Source organism: Channa argus, chromosome 8 (genome assembly GCF_033026475.1).
Source record: "Channa argus isolate prfri chromosome 8, Channa argus male v1.0, whole genome shotgun sequence".
NCBI lineage: Eukaryota > Metazoa > Chordata > Actinopteri > Anabantiformes > Channidae > Channa > Channa argus.
Window position 1 is genome coordinate 18,033,412 of NC_090204.1, and position 27,066 is coordinate 18,060,477.

Consider the following 27,066-nt stretch of genomic DNA (forward strand, 5'->3'; position numbering starts at 1 on the left):
CGTCTTTTGTTGCCTTGGGGGTTTCCATGTATCATCATAACCAAAGATGTGTGTTGTTTAGACTTTTTAGACCTGATGTGGATTATGTGCTGAACCACTATAGGACTAAAACACAAACATATTTGAGTGACATAGAGATAAAAATGAGAAAAAATTAAAGGACACCTTGAGTGTGACAACTCAGGAAAGGTTTGTAGGTCAACCACAAAGGGCAGCTTATTTTAGTCCCTCTAAGGGTCTGTGCATCAGTTTCTCATGAGACATTCCTTCTTTTGAGGAATCTGCTCTGGTCTAGAAAATATCTACAGGGCAATTTATTCTGCAGCATGGTTATTGGACAGACAGAGCACAGTCACCAGGGAAGGACACAAACAGGCCTTCTGCTCAGTATTTGGCCAGACACAGGAAGCTGCTAAAGAATGGCAACAATTACCACAACAAATCTGCCTTTGATTTTCTGGACTTCTTCTTTTGGTTTCTGTGCTTCATACACTTGTTCAAGCAGACATGCATGGATGCATGAATTCCCAGCATGTAAACTACTTGTCTCCTATTACCTCAGTGACATTAGCTTTGATTACACTTGTATAACAGAGGAATGGGATGTCAAGTTTAATTCTTTGTAGGAAACTTCAAAGTTTATTGAAATGTTAAACTTGGTCGAAACAGACTACAGACTTTACACACACATGGTTTTGTTCAAGGTCTGTTTCACATATTCCTTTCAGTATAGTTATTATTATCAGTATTGTGTACTGCATCTGTTGTTTTGTTGAAAGACATACCGCAGTCAGCCATTACCATCAGTTAGTAAAACATGAACTGGAGGAAGGAAAAGGAATTACGGTCATAACGTTAACTTTTTTCACAGAGGAGAGGAATGGATGCCTGCCAGCAACTTCTGAGATATTTTACTACTATCTTAAAACAAAAGTTCAAGCTCATGTCAAAACTAATAAATTTAAAAAAAGAAATGTCGATGTTGGCTTCTAAAAAGCTTCAACTATGATAAAAAATTATACACGAGGTAAACCTGTGTCAGACTTAAAAATTGAATAAAAGATAAAAAGTGTCTCATACTTCAGTGATAACACAATGTTAATGCAACAACTGCATGAAGTAAAGCATTTAACTGTATGCCTGTTGTATAGAGTGCAGCTGCATAAATTCAGTACATCTAAGTAATAAATACAGAAAAATAATCATGTGCTTACCATAAACCCTAAGGTCATACTCCTTTTGTTGTTCCCCTCCAGCATTGACAGCCACACAGGTGTACCTGCCTGTATCACTAACTTTTGCACTGCTCAAAGCCAGCACCCTGCCACCAGACAGCACCTGAATGTGAGTCAGAAAACAAAAATTTACTAACCAACAAGCCATCAATAAACTTATAAAAAATTACTTAATATCTCACACACACACATTGACACACACAGTATTTTCACTATATACCCATAAATGTATTTTCCTGCACTGCCTTATAACAAAGCAATGTGATTGCAGGCAGTAAGATCTCCCTACTTAATTTTAGCTTATTTTTTGGGCACCTGTAGGCCATTAGAGATGCTTGTAACAGGGCTGCCATCTTTGAGCCATGTGAGGCTGGGCAGGGGAACACCGGTAGCCTCACACGCCAGCCGGGCAGCCTCATTGACCACCACTGTTACGGTACCACCTCGGCTGGAGATGACAGGAGGCACTGCAAGGCACAAGAAATATGGAAATAACTGTAACATTGCATGATAGTAAACTTGTAAAATGCTGATAAAGTTTCTAGCTGGCCTGTCTACTAATCTTGTTGCAGATACCTGGAAAACGTTTTTAGAGAATGACATAAAAGTCACCCACCAAACACCTGCAAGCTGTGGAATATCTCCGCAACTCCAGCCAGGTTTACAGCTACACATCTGAATATTCCAGCATCAGAGAGTTGAGCCCGTTCAATCTCCAACACCTGTCCACGTTTCAGGATAGTTACCCCAGCTGCACTCGTCAGAGGTCGGCCGTCTTTGTACCAAGTGATAGCTGCAGTAGAAAGGTAATTTTAATTTAATAAAGCCTAAAAAAGAAGACAAGGATCAAAGGGCTTGAAACGATAATAACTGAGCATAGAATTTTCAGAAATATCAAATCCTACAAAAATGCAAAGAAAATGAAAGGAATTTTCAATCACACTTGAATGTGACTTGTTATCCAGCCTGAAGTTACACATTTTAGCAGTTCAGGAAAGAAGGGCAGTGGGAAGAAAGTGAAGCTGGCTGTAGGGAGTCACCGGAGATCAATTTTCCACTGTTTTATTAATGGTTAAAGATAGTAAAGCAGCAAAAAGGCCAGTTCCAACTCAGCAGTCAGAGGAAACTACACCCTGCTGCCTGTAAGTGAGCACAGCAGGATGGAGGAGGAAGTTTGGGAGCTGTCTTACCAGGTAATGGGCTGCCTGTGGCCTTGCACTCGAGCTCAGTGGGAAAGCCTGACAGGATTGTCTGGTTGATGATTTCTCCAGAGTAGGGAAAACTGGGAGGCTCTGAAGGAGGCACATATGTACAGACACACACAGACACAGGCACACACACACACACACGAACACACACACACAAACAGTATTACAGACAAGACAGACAATTTATCAGATGAAATTCTCATGTCCCCACCCGATCCCTTAGTACACAAAGAGAGAAGAAAGATGTATGACAGAAACCAGGAGATGAGTGGAACTAGGAACATGCAGAGAGTATGTTTATGTTAAAGTTACCATGGACACTGAGCTGAATGTGCAGTTGAGCTTCACCAGCTGCATTGGTGGCCAGGCAGGTGTATTTTCCAGAATCCCCTTTCGTTGCCTCAGCAATCTTCAGTATTCTGCCTGCAGAGTCCAGCTGTTACAGATATACGCAAGCAAAGATTAATCAGCCTGCTAACTATATTACATTTCTATATTAAACGTATTTAAAATAATTGAAAGTATGCAATATACAATGCAATAAATCATAAAATTGTGTCTCACTGAGTTTGTGAATATGAGAGAAAAAATATTTGGTCTTACAGGTTCAATTTTGAGAAAAAATTTCATGAGCAAATATTTGCGTGTGAGGTTACTTGAAGTTGTTTTGGTTTAGTGGAAATATTTAAAAAGCATTCATTATATTTAGCAGATTAATAAACCAACATTAAGGTGCTCCTGTGTTGCATCGACAGGTCGACCAGATTTAAGCCAGGTAATGCTTGGAGAGGGGATCCCACTAGAAATGCACTCCAGACTGACGGTCTTGTGGAGAACCACTGAACGTTCAGCAGGCCCAGTAGTATGAATGGAAGGAGGAACTAGATTTTAGGAGGATAAAAATATTTATTTATATTTATTTATGTTATGACAGCTGATCAGGAAAGAGAAAAAAAGCCAGAGAGTATTATTTACAGAACTCAAGGACCAAGCTCCAATGTGGTCCGCATTTAAATTCATTATTACACGTAATACATCTTCAAAACTACTGAAATAATTCTTCAGTTGTTGCCAAAAAACTACAGATTGATTTTAATAAAATGTATTATAAAGAATTTGACAGTGTTACCATGAACAACAACATTGAAGTCCCTCTCACTGTCTCCTGCTTCATTTGTGGCCACACACTGAAAAAGAGCTGTATCGGTGACCTGAGCACGGGACACAATCAGCTGTCGACCGCTTGCTGCAACACGCAACCCTTCACCCTGTTTGACTGGTTTTCCATCCTTATACCACCTGGAAAACAATATTTTTTACACCAAACATAAGTATGCATCCATATCTGTCTGTCGTTAGGCATGAGATGGAGATCTTACGTGATAACGGGTGTAGGCGTTCCAGTGGCTTGACATTCAAGCTCCAGAGGGTTTTTGATTATCACGGTGCTGTACGTCACCTCATCAGCTCCATCAATGAAAGGAGGAACTAGAAGTGAAAAATGTACATCACTGTGACAATTTCAAGAATATTTCAATACATTAGATTAATTACATTAGATGTTGTGGCCAAGAGGGTAAGGAAATGGACTAACAATCAGGTTTGAATCCTGCTGTACAGTGCTTTTCCCACCTGTCATAAACAGATAGTTGCTGAAGTAAATAGGTCTGCATAAACATGTGAAAACTGGAAAATGAATCACTACTCACAGACAATGTGGTCACAGACAAAATGTCCAATAACTCTAAGCTTGAATGTATGATGCATTCACAAAAACCATGGAAAACCCTAACTATAATAAAAGTCTCTTTAATTTCACTACAATTTCTCAACACAGTGACATTTAAACCCAATGGTGTAGCAAAAACCTGCCACACTGACTGTTAAGCCATCACTCAGTTCGTTATATTATTACTCGTACATAGTGAGCACATTTTTGGGAAGCAAAGACTTTTGCAATTTACAATAGACAATTGCAAAGGGCTGTTGAGAGTTAAGACTAGGTTTAAGAGCTATGATTAGAATCAAGTTTAAGTGAAGTTTAGACACTTAGTTGTGATGGTTATGGTTAAAGTCTAGGAATTAAAGATCATCCTCGCAAGGATAGAAAGTTTATAACTCTGTGTGTGTGTGTCAATCCAGTATATGACCTTAATAATCTTTTTGTGTTTCTTTACCTAAAACTCTGACGTCATATTTAACCTCCTTCTCCCCAGCAATGCTCGTAGCCACACAGACGTAGCGTCCAGAGTCTGACACTGTGGCTGCGATTATCTCTATTTTTTTGCCATGCTGGAGTACACGGACACTTTCACCATCACGCACTGGAACCCCATCCTTCAGCCATGTGAGAGAGGGGGGAGGGTGCCCCCCAGCCTCACACTCCAGGATCAGAGGGTTACTGAGGACTACTTTTCTTTCAGCTGGCCCATCATCTCCCCCTGCAATGGTGGGAGGCACTGTGGGGAAATTATGCATCAAATGAAAAACAGAACAAAGGGGCTGGTTAAAACCTGACAGCCTTTTCTGCCTGACTAATGTCATTTACATCTCAGCCAATTTCATCAGCCAACAGGATATAAAGCCCTCCACTCTCTGTCCATTGTGTGGTCTTCAAGGATCTTTTATTAAATTGTTTGCCAACTATGAACAGCTGTTTCAAGTTATTCCTGAATGCTACACATGGCATAATGATTTGTGAGTGAAATTCCTTAGAGCTCTGGCAAATATAACAATGACCATCAGATCTCAACAACAGTGAGCAAGTTGGTTACAAACTCTCACAGACGTTCACAGAGTTCAACAGGCCCTACTACTTCAAAATGCGTACTAAGAAAATGGATTTATGTAAAGAGTCAGATGTCAAGTTCTTACAATAAACATCCAGCTCATAGCTCTTCTCAGCACTCCCGGCCACGCTGGTCACCTTGCAGGTGTACCGACCAGCATCTGACGCCTGAGCACGAGGGATCTTCAGGTAATGCCCTCGCTCGACGTACTGATTCTGCCTGTTAGACAGAATGACCTCTTTGTTTCGGTACCAAGTGATGGTGGGAAGCGGCACCCCACGCGCCTCACATTCCAGTGTGACCGCTGTGTCCAGCAGGGCTGTGACCTCTGTAGTTACGTTACCACCTTTGATGGATGGAGGGACTGGAGGAATAGTACAAAAAGACAAATATCGTATGGCTACTTTATTTACAATTCAGCTGTTGTTTATATAGATTTACAGCACAAAAAGGGGACTTTTCATGCATTATCTGATTGTTTAGGTTCTGTCAAAATACTGTAACGACTGACCATAGACACTGAGGTTGAAGTCCTTGGACTGTTTTCCAGCTGTATTCATGACACTACACTGGTAGTGGGCCTGGTCACCAAGACGGGCACTTTTTATCCTCAAAACCTGACCTTTGTTGATGACCTCCACATTGGGATCTCCGAGAAACATCAATCTAAATAGGAATAAAATTGGGAGAGAGAGAAAATGATTAAAATTTGATTTCAACCTAGTTGTTTCATTTTAATCATCTTTCAATTTTAGAAGCCCTTTACTTTCTGTCTTTGTACCACTGGATTGTTGGAAAGGGCGCTCCTTGCACATTGCACTCCAGACTGATCTCCTGTTTGAGAATAGCTGAAATGTCTTGAGGAGAGCCTGACCCTGTAATTGTTGGTGGTACTGTAGCACAAGGGGAGAGAATCACAGTCTATTAAACGACAGTTTTCCTTTAAACTTGGTATGCGTTTAAGGATGGGTTGTCCACAAGACAGCACAGAGCTTTTTACCTGTAATTTCCATGGGCCATTACTCACTGCCTTTACTCACCCAGTACATCCAGGAAGAAGTCTTTATCTGTGCTCCCAGCAATGTTGATGGCTTTGCAGCTGTAGCTGCCTGCATCTCCTGTGGTTGCCTTCAGTAGTCTCAGGGTTTTTCCCATGTTAAGAATCTGGACACTGTCACTGGCAACTACCTGTCGATCAACAAAAATCTTATAGTAATTATGGGGCAAATTGTAAGCACAAAAAAGACCTAAACTGAAAATGCTGCAGTTGAGGGCTAAAAGTCTACAAGGCTGAGAGACATATGATCTAAGTGTGAAAAATGTGCCAATAACAAACGCAGATCCCAACATCTTGACTTGGATTCCTCATAATGAGCAGATTAAAGTAAACACTCCCGATTTCCCATTGTGCCTTGCAGGACACATTAGTAAGGCAGCCAAAAAGAACAAAAAGAAGCCAACTAACTGGGAAGTGTACATCAAAGTGTTTTTTTGTCAATTTATCATAATTATTCTGTCATTACAACTTTGAGCATGCTGCTACCAAGACTGGCCTGGAAAGCCTTTGTTAGACATACAAATAGATATGTAGTACAAAGGATCCACAAACGTTTAAGGTCTGTTGTCTTGGAGGGTGTACTGTGTGATCAGGGCTCATTTAGGTTTCACAACCGCTTTCATCAATAAATACAAGGATCACAGTAACCTTTTCTTTGCAGTAACCTTTAAAAAAGTATTACTTTTACAAATCTTCTTAGAGTTGTAAACACTGTAGGTTAACGGCTTGTTAAAAACCATTTCACTTACAGGAGTCCCTTCCTTGTACCAGGTGATAACAGGGGTTGGAGTGCCTTTCACGTCACACACCAAGCTAGTGGGCTGGCTCAGGACCACCGAAAAATTGCTTGGTGATTCACTGTCACGAAAATCTGGGGGCACTGTTGAGATTTCAAAGATGATAATTAAATACTACATTGTATGCACTGATGTGTCAGCACATTATAAAAAAAACAGGCAATCACCATTGACTTTGAGCTGGTATTTTCTTTCAGTGGATCCAGCATCATTGGCAGCAGCACAGACGTACTCTCCACTGTCCAGAGGTGACACAGACGCCAGAATCAGCAGTGTACCATCCTCCATGATGGACACACCGGGCTCATTACCTGTCAATTCCTGACCATTACGCAACCACCGAATCACTGGCTTGGGAAAACCTGTAGGAGATATGAAGATAAAAGAAAGCATAAAAAGAAAGAACACAACCTAAACATTTAAGTTAGCACATTAGTGTTATTTAATATTAGACTTTTTCTTACTTTCTGACAGTATTAAAAATACTGTGTGGGTGAAAACAGTACTGTACCTTTGGCAGGGCAAGGGAAAGCAATACGCTGGTTTGCCACTCTCTCCTGCAAGGGACTGTTGAAGGGGGGCTCCAGTACCTCAACCACAGGGGGCACTGAAAGCACACACAGACAAACACACACACATACAAAATCAGAGACAAAACACACACTTGGTAGAATCTGTATAAAATAATCTGTATCTGTATATGAAAAACAGTTATTGGTAGTTATTATGCCAATTTTGCACAAAATGTGTTTTATTACTACAGCATGTGCAAAGAATTACGTGCTGCTGATCCAGTTACTGAACTACATAAAAAACATCAAATGGGCAATGTAAAAATTGTCATCTGTTCCCAGTTAGACAGTTTGACAAGATTTTAACTCACACTGATATATTGAACACTGCACACTTCTATAGGCTCAGATATGTAATAAAACTAACCTTGCACTAGAAGCTGAACGTGAGCTTCGTCTTTGCCTGCAGTGTTGGTGGCTGTGCACGTGTAGGTTCCTTCATCATCCAGTCTCACATTTTTTAATGCCAGGCTGCCATCAGGCGACAATGGATATTGTTTGTGATCTTTAGCCCAGGTTACTGTTGGTTCTGGGACCCCTCTCACAACACAAGGCAGCTCCACAGAGTGACCCACCTGTACCTTCATGACCCTGGGACCAGCTCGAATACTAGGAGGCACTGCAGGACAGATAACAGAGGCCAAGACTTAATAAAATAAACCCTAACACATTTTGATTTACAGAAAGTAGAGGGAGGATGAGGGACCACTGACCAGATTGTAGGGACCCACATCTAGTTAATGAAGTGTTTGTTGCTCATGTTCACCATGTGTGGTACTGATCCTCAGTTTCAACTTCTTTATTTACAAAGTAAGTATCATAGTAAATTATATCAGAAAGACGTCTCTTGTAGATCAGTCATGGAAATATGAGAACATTTAATAGAATATTTTCTGCATTAAGCAGAAAAAAGTTGGATTTATTTAGTGACAGGTCCGATGTACTGTATGATTAACATAATTGCATATGTACATGCACACATTGCAATGACAATGCTGATGCATTGTTATTGTTGCTTACTGGTAGCTGAGAAACAGCCGCTTTTACCAGTACAATAAAAAATAACTCAGTGATCAGTGATATGGATCATTTCATTTGGAAACAATGGCATCTCATAGCCTCTGTTCCTACTTGTGACCGTATCAACCTACCAAACACACTCAGCTCAATGAATTGTGTTAGGTTGCCCGCAATGTTGGAGGCAACACACACATACAGTCCGTTGTCTGAGACTCTGGTCTTCATGATCTTCATGGAACCAGAGGGAAGCAGGGTGTGCCTGTGGAGGAACACATATAAAAACAAACAGACAGCTATAACCCTAACTGTAAAGTTATTTCGTGTGATTGACAATTATTCTTGCAGAACTTGTGAAAGTGAAACTCACATACACACACACGCATGCACGCACAAGCACAAACACACACACTTGCAATATATATATACTTAGTGTAGAAAAATGTCAGCATTATGCCTGTGTGGCTCTATATTTGTATTGTTTTACCTGGGAGAGAAAGGGGAGATGAGCTGTTTCTCCTTGGCCCAGGTGATAGTGGGAGGTGGGACACTGTGGACCTCACATGGCAAAACGACATCTTCACCTTCAATCACTGACATCCTGTTTGGCTCTGCTGAGGCTCCAGTACCAACAACATTAGACCTGGGACGGACTGGACACACATACATGAGAAGATGCATAAAGAAATACAGAAACGTTTTTTAGATATGAAATGTTTTTGGATGTGCAATATAATGTATATGACAGGAGTAAAAAAAAAAAAAAATACAAAAAAACTGAAAACATCCTGGCAGTGATCATAATACTTGTACTACTGTCTTAGAATTAATTTAGTAATAATTTGTTAGTCTGAAATGATACATAAAATCTGTTAACATTGTAGAGATACTGTAAAGCTTTGTGCTGGTGATGGCGTTTACCATAGACAGTGAGCTGGACCTTCCTGGAGATGTAACCGGCAGCATTGGTAGCTGTGCAGATGAACTCGCCAGTCTCATTTCCAGAGGGAGATGTGATGAAGAGGCTGCCGTCAGAATCGAGGGAAAAAGATGGACCACCCAAGTACAGCTGTTCCCCACCCTACAAAGCCGGCCACAGCAGGGAAAGCGCAGGTGCCAGAGTTTATTTCTTTAACTTGATATGGTGTCAAAGAGAGAATTAAAAGCAGAAAGGACTTTTGGCTTGACCTACTAAAAGCACTCAGAGTCTTGATTTAATTCTATTTCCCGCTGATGAATAAAAACAAAGTAATTAAAATGCAAATAGCTATGAAATTAAGTAAACATGATGCAGATGTGATGTCAGCGCATCAGGACTGTGTCATAACTGGGCTGTTCTTTTTTTGTTATAAATGACAAATTAGACTTAGCTTGACTAATGTTATAGAGAAAAGAAAAGGAATCACAGGAAATCTCATTTTAACAGCCGGCACAGAACTTAGCAGGGTCTAATTTCATTTGTCCCTGTAGCCCTGTTCCATTTTACAGCATCACGTTCACAGCTCAGGGAAACTAGTGTAAAAGATGGTGAAGAGGAGGGGGATACAGTCCACTCACAGTATACACTCACTGGCATACAGTGTAAAACAGACAAAAGTGTGCATGAAAGGGCTGATTTCATGGTGCAGCCCACGGGGCACACAAATGTACCCTCACACAGAGACAAAGCTACTTGCCATCATGTCCTATTGTCTTACCAGAGAACCCAACTTTTGAGACAAACTATTCGTCCTTGTCCTAAGGACAGTTTCCATTGGAGCTAAAAGCTGACTTCATAACTGCCCAAAACTGCACAACCATCCAACAAACATACAAAAAATACATGTTATTAATAATGAGCTGCAAGTTATAAGTCAAAAATTATGACTTACATTGACATTTCTTACATTTGGCCAAAATCTACAGTAATGCATGAATGTCAAATGTTTAACAGTATCTGCACTTGATTGACTTACTTCTCCTTAAAGCATGTGATTATTTTTTACTTTTTATCATTTTGGAGTGTCTGGAGGTCTTTAATGGCAAGCTACTTGTATACTTTAGTAGGGACGTACACTGTAGGTCTCGTCATGGCCTTTATACATTGAGAGACAATGTCAATACAGACCTTGGTCCAGGTGATCTCGGGGAGGGGTACTCCACTCGCACGGCAGGGCAGAGAGATAGGTGTTCCCTCAATTGTGCTGAATACTTGAGGGCCATGCTGAATGGTAGGAATCACTGTAAGCACATACAAAGCAGAACACCATTGGTAAGTGGTTTTGTGCCTACAAACTTTCATCGAGTTCCCCCCCCCCCCCCCCCCCCCACACACACACACACACAAAATAAATAAAATCAGCAGAAAAGATCAGGCCTTGGAGGCTCGGACAGTCTTTGGGCAAATGGAAAACCTAATTTCTCTAAACAATAAAATCAAACATAGCTTACACTATAATAGCCAGTTTTACATGGTGGTCTGCTGTATGGAAACGTTGTCTGCTCTATAATGTTCAATACCTAATGACAAATTAAAACAGACATTCACCAAAACAGTGTCCAGTTCTGTGTACGATTATCTGAAAATACCCTAAAATGTATTGGTATCAACTGCAAATTACTTTAAAAAAGGTATCAGACATCTGTTTCACATCTGGCCAATGCCCAGGTATTAAACATGTTCCCGCTGGATTTGAACAACACAGAGAAAGCCTTCTTGGTCCATACCATAGACGCTAACAGTGGTGGTATGGTTAGTGGCCCCGAAAATGTTCTCAGCCAAGCAGGTGTAGTCACCCGCATCGTCTAGTCGAACTCTCTCGATATGCAGACTGCCATCCCTCCTCACTGTCACGTACTGGTCTGGCATTACCTGTATAGTAGGTTCAGTAGGTTTCAGTAAAATAATGGTTACTTGACTCTGACAAAACTAAATAAAGGAATGGCAGGCATCTACAGTACGTGTGAATTTCCTCTTTTTGTCCTCACCAGGCCGTAGTTATGTAGCCACTGTCTCTCAGGCAGTGGATTGCCAGCTAGTAACACGCAGGGCAGAGTCAACTGCTGGTCCTTGATCACACTGAGCACAGCTGGACTCATAGCAATGACAGGCAAGACTGCAGATACAATAAAGCCAATTATACAGAGCTTAGGACATAAAAAAAGAGAGTTTAGAGGATGACAGGAACGTATACAAGAAGATTTGAAGGATTGACATGAGCAAAGAGCTTTAAAAATCATCGACATCTTCTTTGCATTGAGACCAAACTTAGATGGAAACAGGCCTTATGTGTTTTGGGTCTCACTCATAAAACATAAAAAATCACACAAAATATGATATTTTTCACATCTTTAAATTACAAACCTGGATTTTGTATTTTTTTTTTTTTTTGGCCTATACCAAAGAGCGTGTTAATGTAAAGTGGTAATGAAATAATTAAGATCCCGTAAGTAAATGCAAAAATGACATGCCAAACGCTGCATTAAGAAGAAGACATTACTTTTTTATATGTGAACAGGCAAAAGAAAAGACATTTCATATTCATTTTTGCTCATACCCAGTCCAGTCACAGTGATGCTGGCCTGTGTCTGGATTCTGCCGAAGTGGTTTTGGGCCTCACAGATATACACTGCCTCATCCTTCACCCACAGGTCTGTCAGAAAGACAGGCATTAGTCATAAAGCAAGAGGATTTACTGATGTAATCTATATGCATGCATTCCATTAATAACTCACCGGTGATGTGTAGACGTCCCTTGCTCTGTGTAATAGAGCCATGTGTGCGAGGTGTGTTGAAAAGGGGTAGATTGTCCTCTCTTCGCCAGGTGACCTGTGGCTGAGGGTAACCTTGGGCATGGCACAGCAGGGTCACGTTGGAGCCGATGTCTGCCGTCATAGCTGAAGGCTCTCGAGTGAACTTGGGAGCAGCTGGAGAGTGGCCACGGTTAAAGGTAAAGGTCAGAAAGTGTAAAGGGATATTCATCTTTGTGCATTGCATTCTATAGACATTTAAGCTGTCCATCAAATACTGGAGTATTCTACGACCAGATGCTAAGAACTCTGTGTTCATTCAAGAATAGAAGTGTATATTTGCAGGAGCACACAACCATGCATAGATCACCGACCTGTGGGTATGCATTGCTCTGACTTATACATGTCAGTCATTTTTTTTGTGCTTGGATATAAACCAGAACATGTTTGTCCTTGGTCTGGCAAAGGCAGCATCAACAAAAGCACCACAGCAGCCTTTGTGTCTTTTTATACTATAGGCTAGTATAAGTTTAATGCTTCAAATACAGTGATACTCTTGATTCACTCTACTTCTGTATTTTTTTACATGTGAAAATATAGATATTTTAATTACACTTTTTTCAGAGGTCATGGACGTGTTTTATTTATAAATTTGCCATGAGTCCCCAGCTTGGCCTTTCTGTGTGGCGTTTGCCCATGCTTGCCATTAGTTTCGAGTTCTCAGAACAAGTTCACAGAATGACTCATGTATAAATGGAATAAATCAATTGAAGGCCGAAAAGTAAGTTGAGTCCATTGCAATTTGTTATGTAAACTGCAGCAATCTCCTGTTGCAGTCTTGCAACTTGACAAACGACATGTAAGACTTATGCGACTGTTTCCACCCTCACCTCCTACATCCAGAGAGATCTTTCCCGATGACATTCCAGCAGGATTGACAGCCACACAGGTGTAATCTCCAGCATCAACATGCTGAGTCTGCTTGATGGTCAGTGTCCCTTTAAATTTGTCTATGTCCAAGAGGGATGATGAATGCAACTGAGTACCACCTAGAAATGATAACACATGCAACAATGGAGAGTACTCAGAAAAAGCAATAATCTTTATCCTACACAATAAATTAAAAAAAAAAAAACATTTGTGTGTGCGTGTTACCTTTGTACCACAAGATCTCAGGCTGTGGGATTCCGGATGATGAACAGGCCATCACCGTGGTTTCTCCGATGCCAGTGAGCATCTGACTTAATGCCACAGCTACCACTGGAGATTCTAGAAAGAGAGAGATATTGGGAACATAATACTATTGACAAATATTTGAATATTTGTTTAATGATGTGTTTTGGGTTTTTTTGCAAGTGGATGCTTCTTGCAACCCCAGTTTGTAACCACTTTGTTAGTGCACAGAATTCTTAAACTGTACAATTTTGTATTGTGATTGAGATACATGTATCATTATTCAAGTTGATTATGTGAGCTGTATTCCACCTACCAATGTAAGTGAGAATAGAGGTCATTGCGTCCGTCCCAGCCTCATTGCTGGCCAAGCAGGCATACACACCTCCATCGTTCTTCTCAGTCTTTCTTATGATAAGTGTGCCGTCATGAGTCATTCTGTGTCTGAACAAGATGCAAGATATTAATAATATTAATTTAAGGCATTTATGCAAAATGGAAAGTGGCAAGTAATAAGAAAGAGAGAAGGAAAAAGTGAATCTGATTAAGTGTCATATTTTCACACCATATTTCATATATGGTAGGTTAACTATTTTTGACCTCCTAGTGGTCCTTATAGTGGTCATTAATAGATCCTTTTCAAAAGACCTCTTTGAAAAAAAATCCATAATCTTTGTAAGGTTAGGTGAATTTTGTACTCTAATTCTTCAAACTGAAGTGAAGGTTACGTTCAGCATAATTTAACATAGAAAAAGACATAGCATCAAATTTTTGCAGGGATGTCGAAATAGTAATAATAATACAGGTATCTCTAAATACTTCTGTTAGTAGGAGGAATGGACATAGCACTTGTGAAGTTTCTAGTCTTTCTATAAAAACTTCAAAACTATATAAATGTCCACGCTGTAGAATTCTGGCGATGAGTAATGGTCAAATCGGTTTATGTCAAAGGAGATATATTTACCTGCTTGATGCCACGATGAACATGTCATTGTGGGTCCAAACAAGGCGTGGTGGAGGGTAACCACTAGCTGAGCACCTGATCCTCACTTCATCTCCAGTTGTGAAGGTTTTATTCAGAGGCTCTACTGAAACCCTGGGAATTTCTAGAGGAAAACAGAAGTGATAAAACTTTGATAAATATACTAGCAAGAAGTACAGTACATTATTGCATGTGTAGGTTGATATTTCAGACTTTTACATGCAAGAAGAGGCAAAGGAGCATAAACTTTTATAGTCACTGTAGCAGGAAGAGTAATGGGTGTTAATACATCGTTTAATGTTTCATTGCCAATATTGTTTCACCCTTGTTTCCTTTTTTATAAAAACAGGGAGGAATATTGAATCCAGCCCCAGAGAAGCTGGGGAACCTGGGCAGATTTTCCAATTGATTCATGATGTGTAACTTTTCCCTATAAGGGTGTGTTTTCTATTTTCTATTCCCACAGTTAGAATCATCTCCAGGGTCCCTGACCTTTTCAATTTGTGGAAAAATCAATATGGGAACTAGTCATCTCATTGGAGACGCAAAAAACAGAATAACAGACATCCAGTTCAGATATGTCGGGGATTTATTTTTCCCTGTGACAAACAAGACAGCAAGACAAATTTACAATTCCTCGCATGTCATCAATAAATTACTGCAGGTTAGGTCATGTTTGAGGTTCAGTAGCCACAAGTTCATACGGATGAACAGACACACAAGTACACAAAGTGCAAAGGAATTTATAGTTTTGACAGATGCTGCCAATACGTTTACAGCCCTATTATAGCCTTGACTTAAAACACATTGAAATAAGGTTTTTGGCTAATCTAACTAAATAAAATCAAAATATCAACACCTGTGACCATACCGATTCTAATCTTTGAGTCGCCCAAGGCTGTTGTGTTTTCTCTATGACATAGACAAGGTCAAAAGTAAACTCTCCCCTCTCTCCTCATTTATCTCTCCCCTCTCAGGTCACAGTGTGTGTGGAGGACAGGGATACCTCTGCGTTCAGCAGCACGGACGTTCCCTGAGAGGAAAGGCATTCTTCTACCCTGACTCAGCAGCAGCCTTAGTAAGTAAGGAGTAATTGTGTTTTTATCACTCCTATCATCACCTGCCCCATTCCCCCCCCCACGCCCCATCTGCCTCAACATCCTTTCATAATATATTCTCGTCCTACCTCAAATTATTATATTTTGTATATTATGACATTAAAAGAGTATTTAGCATGGCTAGAATGGAAAGAATAGCAAAACGGAAAGAAAAGGGAAAAGGTAGGAACAGGGAGCTTAAAATAGACATGCAGTCTTTTCCACTGTTTTATCCAAGTGTTTGAAAGATGTCAGCAGACCTGATTCACTTCAAAGTTAGACTAATGACTAGGACGGGGCTGACCAGGTGGTAATTATGGAAGCCTTAGGGTTTGCTAACAGATGTTAGAAAGAACAATACATCAGTCAAAAACGAACCGAAGAAGCCATAAGAGACTGGTTGAAAAACCCAAACAATGAAAGCTGTGACAGGATGATATAATATAAACTTACAGCGCAGGTGAGGAGACAACGTGAGGAGAAGAAAAAGTATGGAGAGAGTTCAGTTTGGTTAAACTAAAGGAAATGCTTTGAGTTCGATTTGTATCACTCAGTGAGATGAGCCAAATCTGCAGCTTTTCAGTTGGTGTCGGTGAGTTTTACCTTACAGAGACAACTGTTTGCTCCAAGTTACACTGAACTATTCACAAATTTAGGTCAAGATAAAAGCTAACTAAAGGTGAAGTGAAGTAATTTCCTTTCGTTCATTTAAAAAAGAGGATTTTTTTTATTTATTTTAAAGCTTTACAAACTGGCAAGACCCACACAAAAAGGAATTCAGGCTACAGTAAGCAGCATATGGACTTTAAATTAACCTCTTCTGGGACTTACGGTTGTGTAACAAAGTAAATACAGGAAGTTCGTTTTGACAGACTCAGTTACAGAAACAAAGTTCTTGCTGTCTCTTAACTCTTTAGACCTTTAGACCTGAACATGGTAGATTTTAGTGGTTGAAGTACTCTACATTTGCCTGTTCCTGGCCTGCCACATGCTCTGTGTGATGCATGCCAGACAGTCAATGATACTCTTGTCCATCTGTGTAATAAACTCTTTGTGAATCAGTGTCAGTTAAGTCATTTCATCAGGCCTGAAAGTCCTGTTTTTAGGAGTCTCTAAAAGGTTTTTCATAGTTTGAATATCATTCCCAGATATGGAAAATTCACCTTAACCACTGCCTGAGAGTCAGTCATAAATATTTTTTACACATCCCATAAAGTGCTCGGGTGAATTATATGGAGCAAGACAGGGAATAAGGGTGGTGGCACTTGTATTTGGGAAGGAGATGGTGTTTGCCAAACATTTTCATCCCTCACATGACATACAGAATAAACCGGTACAAATACCAAAGACACACACACACACACACACACACACACACTAACACACACACACAGAGATATATATCAGTAACAAAATAAAAACCCATAGGATACTGAATAAATAAGCCTAGTTGTAGGCAGCACGGTGGTGAAGTGGGTAGCACTGCCGCCTCACTGCTAATAGGTGGACAGGTTCAAATCCACCGGCCGTCTGCCACCTTTCTCAGTGAGGTTTTAATGTTCTCCTTGTGCTCTCGTGGGTTTCCTCTCACAGTCCAAATATATGCATGTTTGGTCAATAAGTGACTCTAAATTTCCCATAGGTGTGAATGTAAGTGTGAATGGTTGTGTGTCTGTGTATGTCCCTTTGTGCTGGCCCTTAGTTAGACTGGTGGTCTGTGCAGGATGTACCCCCCATCTCAACCAATGACAACAGATTGGCTCCAGCCCCTTGTAAACTTGAATAGGATAACCGGTTAAAATAATTGATGGATGTAGCCTAGTTGACCCTGCTTCTTGAAGCCCAACAACTTGTTTCTAATGTCACATATCACACAGCTACGATTTTACTTTACAGAAGCACATTAAATACATGTTAAAACTCACCTTGCACAGTCAGGTAGATTCTCTCTGCAGTTACACCTCCTTCGTTTATTGCAAGGCATTCATACCAGCCTGAGTGATCTGGAGTCACAGCGGACACCTGGAGTGAGAGATTGGTCAGGACTTGCACCTGTGGGTCCAGTCGGGCATCGTGGCCTCCTCTCAGCCAGGTGAGGTTGAAGTTGACAGTGCTAACAATGTGGCAGGTGAGTACAGCAAGGGAGCCGGGGGAGACGGTAACATTACCGTCCACGGTGACGGCAGGAGGCGGCTCTGCAGTATGAGGGTAGTATATGGTTGGCAACTTTAAAAAACCTTGTAACATAAGGAAAACTAAGCAGGTATTCAGAGCATCCATGCAACACTTACAAAGGTATAAATAGAACGTAGTGTTGATTTATTTTGATCCTAAATTTGTTGGCACTGAGGAAAAGACAAATACCGAGATTTTGATCATGCCAAGGGGGGATTTAGAGCAGTGGTTTCCATATTTCATATTTCCCTATTCACAAGTAAATCTGAGGTTTGTAAGTTTTCCCTTGTCTTTTTAAATCCATAATAGATAGTTTCATCTCTTCATGCCCATGAGAGATGGAACAATAAAAAATTAATCAAAGCTTCGGGAGAAACTTAATGATTCATTTACAGTCTACTGCGCGCTGTCTGATAACATTAGATGGGAAACAAAAAGCATCAGTAGAAATGTACCATTATTGCAGTACCTTCTGTGTGTCATCAATCATATTTTTTTCCAGTAGCAAGGAGAGCTAGAATAAGCAGGGATAAGGGGAATGGAGAGAAAGGGGTGAGAAAGAGAAGGCCAGGGAGAGGTGAGGTACAGTAATAGAGGCATTCGCTCCAACAGAGGGAGGATGCTGGGGATTTCAGCACAGCTCCTTGGGATTACAATGACATAAATTTGGCAGATGTGTTCCATGTGTGCACTTCTTTGTTCAAAAGTGAACAATGCAGGGGCCTGTGATTCTGTTAAGAATATAACTGGCCCATAAACAAAGGTGTGAGTTGTGGCTAAGGAGGGATCATTCTACCTAATTTTAAAGTGTCACACAGTAAGAAGTAGTTCCACACAGACAAACTAAATCTCCTCTGCACTTTTGTACTCTAGACGTAGTGGGTGAGTTGTAGTACACAGCTCTCTGATGGCTCATTTATTCATTCTTCTCTTTCTCAATATGTATTTTAACTACCTATCCCTCTCTTTTTTTCTGCCCTCCACCTCCATCCATTCTTTGGCATTCCATGCTTTACTTCAACATTCATCATTTTAAGATTTTTTGGAAGGCAAAGTTTTATTGACTGCATTCGAACTCACATGGTAGAATGGTATCTTGTAATTTGAAAGCTTATGACTGAAAAAAATAAAATGCACTGCAGCAGATCATCATGTGGGCCCTCTACTTTTGTCTGCATTCAAAGCTCGGACATCATGATATTCACAAAATGACCAAGTAATTGGTTGTTCATTTCTCCACGAAACTACAAAAACTTACAGTATACATTTAATGTTGTTATTGCAGTTGTGCTTTGTAGTCTAGAGTAGTGACTGTGTACTCAAGTCACCTGAGCTATCATTACACTGCTTTTTTCTTGGTCCACAGTTAGGAACTTATTTACAAGTTCACGAGTATTCTCAAACAAGACAGACAAACTATATGTAATAGGACATAATCGATGTCAGGCGTTGGATTACAACATCATGTTGTTACTTAGGGTTAAGTATTTCATTAAGTTACAATCATTTTGACAGCATGCTGCTTCACGGCATAGGATCCATGGCAAGAAACCTTTCACCCTATAAAACTTAACCATCAACTGGTGCTTGGACTCTTGGTCTATAAAAAGACACACACATGTGCACGTGTAACTGTGTGAACCTTTTGAACACGGCATACATTTCTTTTTGAGGCACAATTCCTGCAAGGTATTTTATGTCTTTACGAGCCGACCATAAGAGACGAAGAAACTATAATGCTCAATGATATTCTGTTCACGAAAATCATTATTTACTGAAAGGTATTTCAGATGTTAATGATTTCATTGGCATTTTATTGGCACCCTAACTCTGAAAAGCGTTATTCATAGAGTGCTCTCTGTACTCTCAAAACTTCACCACAAAGGGGAAGGCAGCCAGCCTTAGCATATGAAAATTTGAGGAGGATTGATTAAGGGAAGTATTATGGTAATGATCGAATCTCATGGACTCACAGCTCTTCATTCACAGGTGGCACCCATCAGTCTGATAAAAGCTATTTGCAAGAAGTTTGTGCAGTTAGGAGAGCTTTGTGAATGTGATGTGAAACACTTGTATGAGCAAGAGTCTTGGAGAAAAGTAGAAGAAATTAAGACAAGAAAAACGTTCTTGCATGAGTCCCATTGACTCTTTATTCATACTGACCTGAATGTAGATCTATCACACACCAATTACACTGATGACAGTCTAATGCGTCCCAGTGCCAAAGCATTTCTGAGTGACAGTCCTGGCTCATTACACATAGTGATATAGGGTAGCTCATCATGAAGCGTTATCTAAGTATTTAATACAGCATGTTTCACAATCTACAACTTCCTAATACAATAGCTAGTTTTCATATGGTCACTAACTGCAATTGTAAGACACAAAGTTTTTTTTATTTTACAGTTTTGAGAAACTTTGCATTTTGTTTCTTACTTGTAATTAGAATTTTAATAGAGAAAGACTATTATGCGTTTATTGTTATATTATTATAATAGGTTGTAGCTGTAATTATACTATGAGTGTCTTGGAATAAGTCTGTACCTGACACATCCAGGAAGGTGTGAGCTCTTCCTGTCCCAGCACTGCTGATAGCAATACACTCATAGTAGCCCTCATCCTTCAGAGTAACCTGCGATATTTCCCACGAAGCACTGTCAGAGTCACTAGAATCAAAAGAGTTACAGGAGATTTAGAGAAGAAATGGTATACACCTCTTCTGCCTTATCGGTACACAAAGCACTTTACAATAGTCCCACTGGGAGCAACCTGGGTTCAGCTTTTCCCCCAAATACATTTCTGACAGAAACGTTGCTGAAATAATCACTAAAATGCTTAAATGGTGGCAAGAACTCTCAGTTCAGGTACAAACATAAACATGTGTTCATATGCTGAGTCTAAACAATCAGCGAATGGGCTAATAATAAATGGTATTTTTATGAAAATACAGAAATGGCATCGGCTGCCTTATGCACAAGTATGTTTGATGGATTTTTGCTTTTAAGTACCAGAAACATACAGAACAGACACATCCACTCTTCTATAGCCCTGCTCACCTAAAGAGCTGGTCCACACCAAGTCGCCTCCCATCTCGACTAAAGCGCAGAGTGAAGGGGATCAGGCTCTCTACGTGGCAGCTAATAGCCCCTCTCTGCAGGTAGTAACCCTTAGTTGTTGCTGGCATCATCACTTTAGGGGCATCTTAAAGAGAGACATAGGAAATCAGCAAACGAAGTTAAAGGTTGTTCTTAGCCTTTGGAGCACTATGAAACAATTACAATGGTGTATGGCACAGACAAGGTAAATTCAGGTTTTAGATTCACGAATGTTATACAGTACGTAGATGCAATTTTTTGCTGGTTTTGAAAATATAGAACATCTCCATCCCTATATACTCATTGGTAACCTTTGTTTACTGCAATCTCCCACATGTTAATAAGACTTAAATCACTGACCAGGTATAACACTGGAGAAAGAAACACTGGAGACTCTCTGGAACAGGAAACCATCACGGTCATATCCTGTCACTCGCAGGAAGAAGGCCTCGTTGGGTGGAATAAACTCAGTGATGTTCCAGAGGCCGTACGGATGGCGATCAGGGTAGTAGTGGATTGGCAAAGTTTTAATTGTTTCGCCCTTGACTGATAGGAGCTCTAGCCTGTCAGGACGAGCAGGAGGGGAAAGTCCAGTGGTGTTAAGCAGGATGTGGGTGGGAATACCTGAAACGTAGATATGGAATTCAATATAAAACATTCTTTGTTGCTACAAAGAAGATGTAAGTGAGGACAGGTAAATAGGAATCTACTTTATTGTGCAAGGGTGTAGAGTGTGTGTGTTTTTTTTAGGTGAAAGTGAAAACATGCAGATCTGATGTCCTTTTCTTTTACACTTTGGAAAAGTTAACCTCACTAACCTTGAACTGGCCTGCTGGAGGTCTTTTTGAAGTCCAGGGTAGACTTTTTGGAAAACCCAGCTCGGAAGTCAATAGTGCTGAGACCTGAGATACGGACAGAGTGTCTTCCTTCACTAGATGTCTGCATCAGAAAGGCGGAGATTATTATTAATATTTACTGTATGTCCAAGACTCAGTTTGCATTCTGTTAATATGACACAAAAATACTGGGCTGTGCAGTGCAATACTACTTATTCTAGATATTCAATATCTATTCAATATCAGGTATCTCTTATTATGCTGGTAAGTATAGAAAAACACATGTTTTGTTGTTTAAGGTCAACTACATTTGATCCTTAGTAGAAATTTACATTTTTGGCTTGATTGTGAAACATGTAAGAGAAGTCATGAACTAAATGAAAAGATGTTATTCCATCAAAGCCAGCTCAGTGTGGTCTAAATGTCAGACATAACACTAGGACTTGTGCAACAACCATCCATATGTGTGCAGACAAGCCTCTTGGAGTGTTAAGACTGACAAATTGCTACATACACTTAAATGCCTAATAATTTACACTTTACTGCTAAACTTAAAAAAACCCACATTTCAGAGATGACCTATTCAGTCTGACATTCATACTTTAATTAAACAAACACAACCACTATAATTAGAGAGAGGCTAATAGCTCATGTGGTCTTTGTGATGCAGTGGTCCTTTGAAGTTTTGCAGAAATAGAGAATGAGTAATTACAATTAAGTATAGGTTGGTTAAGAGTGGAAACTCCTCACCTTAGGTAAAATATTGTCACAAACACAAACATGTCACATTAACTCACAATGCTCAGTGAGAAAACATGCAAACCTAAACCTTTAATGATAACCTAAACTGTCATTTGCAATTGCCTGAAAAGAAAAAGAATATGAAGATTTACAGTCTTTTTCATCAAACATAAACTTAACTTCCCTTTTTAGACGAAACTGTAACAGAGAATTGTGGCAAATTAGCAGATGAAGACCAATAGTTAACACAAAGGTTGAATTGTTCGAACAAAACAGGGACAAAGCAAGCTTTGCCAAAGCCTGCTATCATGATATAATACAGTACGTGTTGTCACCATCAAACCTGCGCTAGAATTATCCCTGGTCTTTAGTTGGTTGTGAATTAGACCATAATTAGGAGACTTTTAGCAAAAACTCCCTATCATTAAAGCTACCTCTTTCCAAAGTTCACACCAATCCTGGACAGGTTGACCTCCCCAGGTCTTAGGACACACCTTCACACAACAATATCAGATGTTGAATACCTGCCAAAGGTAGGCACAATCTGGCACAATCTCCAACAAAGGAATAAAAATGTGGTAAAATGGAGTGGGAAGCTGCAAAAAACTCAAAAAATCCCTTAAAGGTGCTATTCTGCTTTATTTGAATCCACTGATGGGTTCTTGGCTTAGCAAGATGTGAATGCATGAGAGAGTGAAAGAAAGACAGTGAACACAGGAAGAGAAAAAAAAGGCTAACGCAAAGAGCAATACTAGGAAACCAACGCTTTTACTGTGGCACTGCAGAAATTCTAAACTTTTATCACACACGCCACGGAGAAATGGCACCTGGCAGATGAAAAAACATTTACACGAATGTTACCAGCAATAAGTATGTATTGTTTTACAGTGATTGAAAGAATCGTGTTCAGTGAAAATGTTAGCATGCATATTACAATGTCCAGATTCTTAAGTGTGGGACTGATGGACACACTGCCACATCGAGGGAGCTCATTGCTGCTATAAATTAAAACTATGACTGCTGTATTTTCCTATTATTGAGAAAAGTTTACTAATAGCATCAAGATTATTTTTCAAAACAGTGGATTATTATAACACTGAGTATATTATTTACAAAGAGCATTTAAACACAAAGTACAGTATCGTCAAGATTTAAGAAGCAGGGGGTGATTGTGGGGTGAACCCACCTTCCACGCTCCACCACAAGATCCAATTAAAGGCAGATTAAAATGGATCAAATTCCTTTTCACACCAAATCTAACACAAGTGTAAGACCCACATCCTGGGTCTCACATTGGGACGTCACGGGCCACTGGCGATAATGAAACCCATCATGGCAGAACAGCAAAGTCCCACAGAAGCATTTACCCACATTTCTATGGATGTCCGGTCGAACACAACAACAGACAAGGAGGAGGTACGTTAAGGCTGAAAGCCACTTAGGGTGTTTGTGTAGGACAGAGGTTGCAAAGAGCAGGGGAGAAATGGGGAAAACAAGACTTACATAGCAAGAACAACAAATCTTGGTATGGTTCTCGGGGAGTATATGTTGGGAGAAAGATGCATGAAACAAAGTACAGTAAGTGACAGAAAGAGCTAAGATAAAGACAAATGAGGACTAGGAGAACGATGAGAGGCAAACACGCAAAGACACGGGGATGAAATTGGTCTTATAAATGTCTGTTTAATATCCCTCATCACATCTATAAGCACTGTCAACAGAATAGTATTTAGGCGCTGACCTTAATCAAAACCTGTTGGTATAGTCCAAAACCAAAAATGCGTTACTGTTTAACACATGCATTTCAGTGAACAAGGGTATAAAGCCTTAATACACAGTGTTCCTCCAAAATGCCCCATAATGTCCATGGAGCCTAGAGAGTGGGAATCAGAGAGGCATGACAAACCATGAACCATGAAACTCATTATTGAAGCATCTTAAAAACAGAAAGACAAAAAACACCAAAAAGACTTTAAGTCAATGTTCATCCTAAACTATATGTCTATGCCTCTTATTTAGTACAACTGCACTTGCCACTGAAAAAGAAACACACAAATGACTGTTTTTCATCCAGTCTCACGTCCATAAATTAACCAAAATAGAAAAAAAAGACAACGACAGAAAAATTTTCCCAGCGGAGACCTACAGAAAACACAGGAGCCATCCATTCATTTCACAACATCTGGAAATGGCCATGTGTGATGTCAAATGAATGTTTGTTGCATTACTTTGACAGCAGGATGCCAACAGTTTTAACTCGGCAAAGGTGCCTAAACAAAAACGGAACAGATTGTGTTGACAGTAATGGCCTTCAAAATACTGTATGTTATTTTTTACCTGGACTGTCTTAAAAATCATCTCACAACTCAAATAATCTTTCTGGTCATGTTCTTCTTAGGATGCTTTCAACAGACCATATACATGTTTAAATTGATTACATATCACTCTATCGGAACATAGTGATATATTACAGCAGTAACTCAACTTAAGAACCGTCCTCCCTCCTGGGTGTAAGCAGTGACCTCATTACAAGGTTAAACTACTAAACTTTTATTATTTTTAGTGACACCAGTCAGCTCTGGGAATTGTTAGGAGAAGTCTGTAATTCTGCACATTTTTCGAAGTAAAAAAAAAATAAATTGTTTACCCTGATAGACCACATCCCAGGCCCAGGGTCCTTGATGTTGATAACTTTGGCAGAGTTGGGAATGTGCAAGAGCTCAGTCAGACCATCACTCTTCCCCACAATCTTCCCTGGAGACCAAACATAAACAGTCAGACTATTATTCAATTTTTCCACAGTTTTAAGTGATGCAAATTAATTTGTAACAAATACAAATGCACGTCTGCAAATTAGATAGAAATATTTGTAGTCAAAATGTAAACATCTAAATTATGCGTTTACCATTAACAGCACTGAATGGTAAAATTCAGTGAAAATTCACACTTGATGATTATAGAATCAGTACAGTCATGTGTAGTAGTTTGTCAGTCGAGAAATGTTTGTCTTTTCATTTCTTATCGTTTCATTTCTTAAAATTGTTGACCTCTTTAACGTCTTGTGTGGTTTTCTGTCATTGAGTCTATATAATCTAGAATGAGCTTCGATTGCGTGATTCAGAGAGACTAACATATACATCTCAAGTTTTCTCTTGGTGCTTATTCAATTTATATATCACAATTTGCAATTCTGCAATTCTGCTACTATATAGTAAGATTTGTCATACCCTGGGGGTTTTTTATTTCAATGTCAGGTGCTGGGCCACTGAGGGCTACGGTGACTTCCTTCAGGCTTGGGTCAAAGGGCATCTGCCAAATGTTGCTGACCCCACTAAAGTGATCAGTGGACAGCAGGTGGACCTTAGAGGACTGCACAGCCTCCTCCACCCATTTCAGGACCTACAGGGAAAAACGTGAAGGTTGCAGAAATTACACATCATTTGACATGTGTGAAATTCTACTCTGACTTTCTTCGATAGTACAGAAGTTATATACGTATATTAATTAAAGCATTTTTAAATTAACACTGTTAAAAGAACATCCAACTTACCAAAGTAATAAAACAGCAATACCATTTAAATTCAAGCTTTGACCCACTGCCACGTCCAAGACACTTGATTTACATTTCTTGGAAAGGTTAAAAAGAGCGATGCTATTCATCAATAAATTAAATGTTTTTTGCACATCCAATCCGGAGTCCAGACTTGAATGTGGGCAAAGCAGAAGATATGAGAGAAGCTGTAAAACCTTCTACTGTTGTTTAATTTACACAGCTTATGGTAAGAACCCAGGCCAAGTTCAAATGATTTGATCCTTGTCATTTGAAACCAGATTTTTTTTTTTTGCTGAATCAAACAGTAGGAGCACTGTTACAAATTTCCATTTGATGAAATTCTTACCTCATTGACCTGTTTCTTGTCTAGGTGAAAGACCTGCCCAGAACTGGTTGAGGCGATCTCCTCATAAACCTTATAGCCAATGTGTGTCCTATCATCACAGTCCCCTGTCAGCACAAACACCACCTACACAAATGCGAAGAAATGTAAAAAAATTTGGCAACTTAGCTTCTTATAACATAAAATAAATTATATCATGTTTAAAAACCATGTGATCACCTGTGATTGTTTCTGCTGAATGAGCTGCAGGACTTCATGGGTGAGTCTGTAATCTTTAGAACGGGCGTCTGTGAAGACATAAATAAATGACCCTGGCAAAGAGATCTCCAATGCAATCTTAATGGCACCGATGCTCATCTCCGGACAATCTCCACCTCCCTGAGAAAGACAAGGACATCATCAGCAAATGGTGTTTGCCTAAATGAGTGGACAAGTCGGGACAAACATTTGTATTCATTATAATCCTCAGCAAATACTAAATGGTGGCAATAGTATTATGTTATGTTACCTGCTCCTGCTGGAATAAGTCAAAGTGTCCTTGAGCAAGAGACTGAACACAAACTTGATTACTCTCAGTGAGTAAACTGTAAGGTGAATGAAATCTAAAATCTTTGGGGGGTGTCAACATCCAACAAAATTTGAAAGTAAGGGGTTGAAAATACAGTCT

The 27,066-nt window shown here is 39.8% G+C and overlaps 1 protein-coding gene across 2 annotated transcripts in view; it reads right to left on the reverse strand.

Moving 5' to 3' along the window:
- The window catches only part of hmcn1 (hemicentin 1), a 68,940-nt gene that overhangs the window by 26,610 nt on the left and 15,264 nt on the right, over positions 1-27,066 (reverse strand). For both annotated transcript variants that reach the window (XM_067513504.1, XM_067513505.1), the window contains exons 3-40: positions 26,619-26,777; positions 26,403-26,525; positions 25,731-25,902; positions 25,151-25,257; positions 21,745-21,865; positions 21,287-21,550; positions 20,888-21,032; positions 20,376-20,497; positions 17,582-17,851; positions 14,542-14,683; positions 13,894-14,021; positions 13,560-13,673; positions 13,295-13,453; positions 12,390-12,581; positions 12,212-12,307; positions 11,643-11,770; positions 11,382-11,526; positions 10,783-10,895; positions 9,597-9,756; positions 9,163-9,328; positions 8,810-8,937; positions 8,026-8,277; positions 7,598-7,693; positions 7,254-7,448; positions 7,039-7,169; positions 6,273-6,420; positions 5,999-6,125; positions 5,744-5,898; positions 5,318-5,596; positions 4,621-4,902; positions 3,823-3,931; positions 3,573-3,742; positions 3,170-3,324; positions 2,756-2,879; positions 2,426-2,527; positions 1,852-2,028; positions 1,551-1,702; positions 1,215-1,338 (exon numbers count right to left, since the gene is read on the reverse strand). In XM_067513504.1, the coding sequence (XP_067369605.1) occupies positions 1,215-1,338; positions 1,551-1,702; positions 1,852-2,028; positions 2,426-2,527; positions 2,756-2,879; positions 3,170-3,324; positions 3,573-3,742; positions 3,823-3,931; positions 4,621-4,902; positions 5,318-5,596; positions 5,744-5,898; positions 5,999-6,125; positions 6,273-6,420; positions 7,039-7,169; positions 7,254-7,448; positions 7,598-7,693; positions 8,026-8,277; positions 8,810-8,937; positions 9,163-9,328; positions 9,597-9,756; positions 10,783-10,895; positions 11,382-11,526; positions 11,643-11,770; positions 12,212-12,307; positions 12,390-12,581; positions 13,295-13,453; positions 13,560-13,673; positions 13,894-14,021; positions 14,542-14,683; positions 17,582-17,851; positions 20,376-20,497; positions 20,888-21,032; positions 21,287-21,550; positions 21,745-21,865; positions 25,151-25,257; positions 25,731-25,902; positions 26,403-26,525; positions 26,619-26,777 (5,932 nt within the window). The remainder of the gene's footprint in view (positions 1-1,214; positions 1,339-1,550; positions 1,703-1,851; positions 2,029-2,425; positions 2,528-2,755; positions 2,880-3,169; positions 3,325-3,572; positions 3,743-3,822; positions 3,932-4,620; positions 4,903-5,317; positions 5,597-5,743; positions 5,899-5,998; positions 6,126-6,272; positions 6,421-7,038; positions 7,170-7,253; positions 7,449-7,597; positions 7,694-8,025; positions 8,278-8,809; positions 8,938-9,162; positions 9,329-9,596; positions 9,757-10,782; positions 10,896-11,381; positions 11,527-11,642; positions 11,771-12,211; positions 12,308-12,389; positions 12,582-13,294; positions 13,454-13,559; positions 13,674-13,893; positions 14,022-14,541; positions 14,684-17,581; positions 17,852-20,375; positions 20,498-20,887; positions 21,033-21,286; positions 21,551-21,744; positions 21,866-25,150; positions 25,258-25,730; positions 25,903-26,402; positions 26,526-26,618; positions 26,778-27,066) is intronic.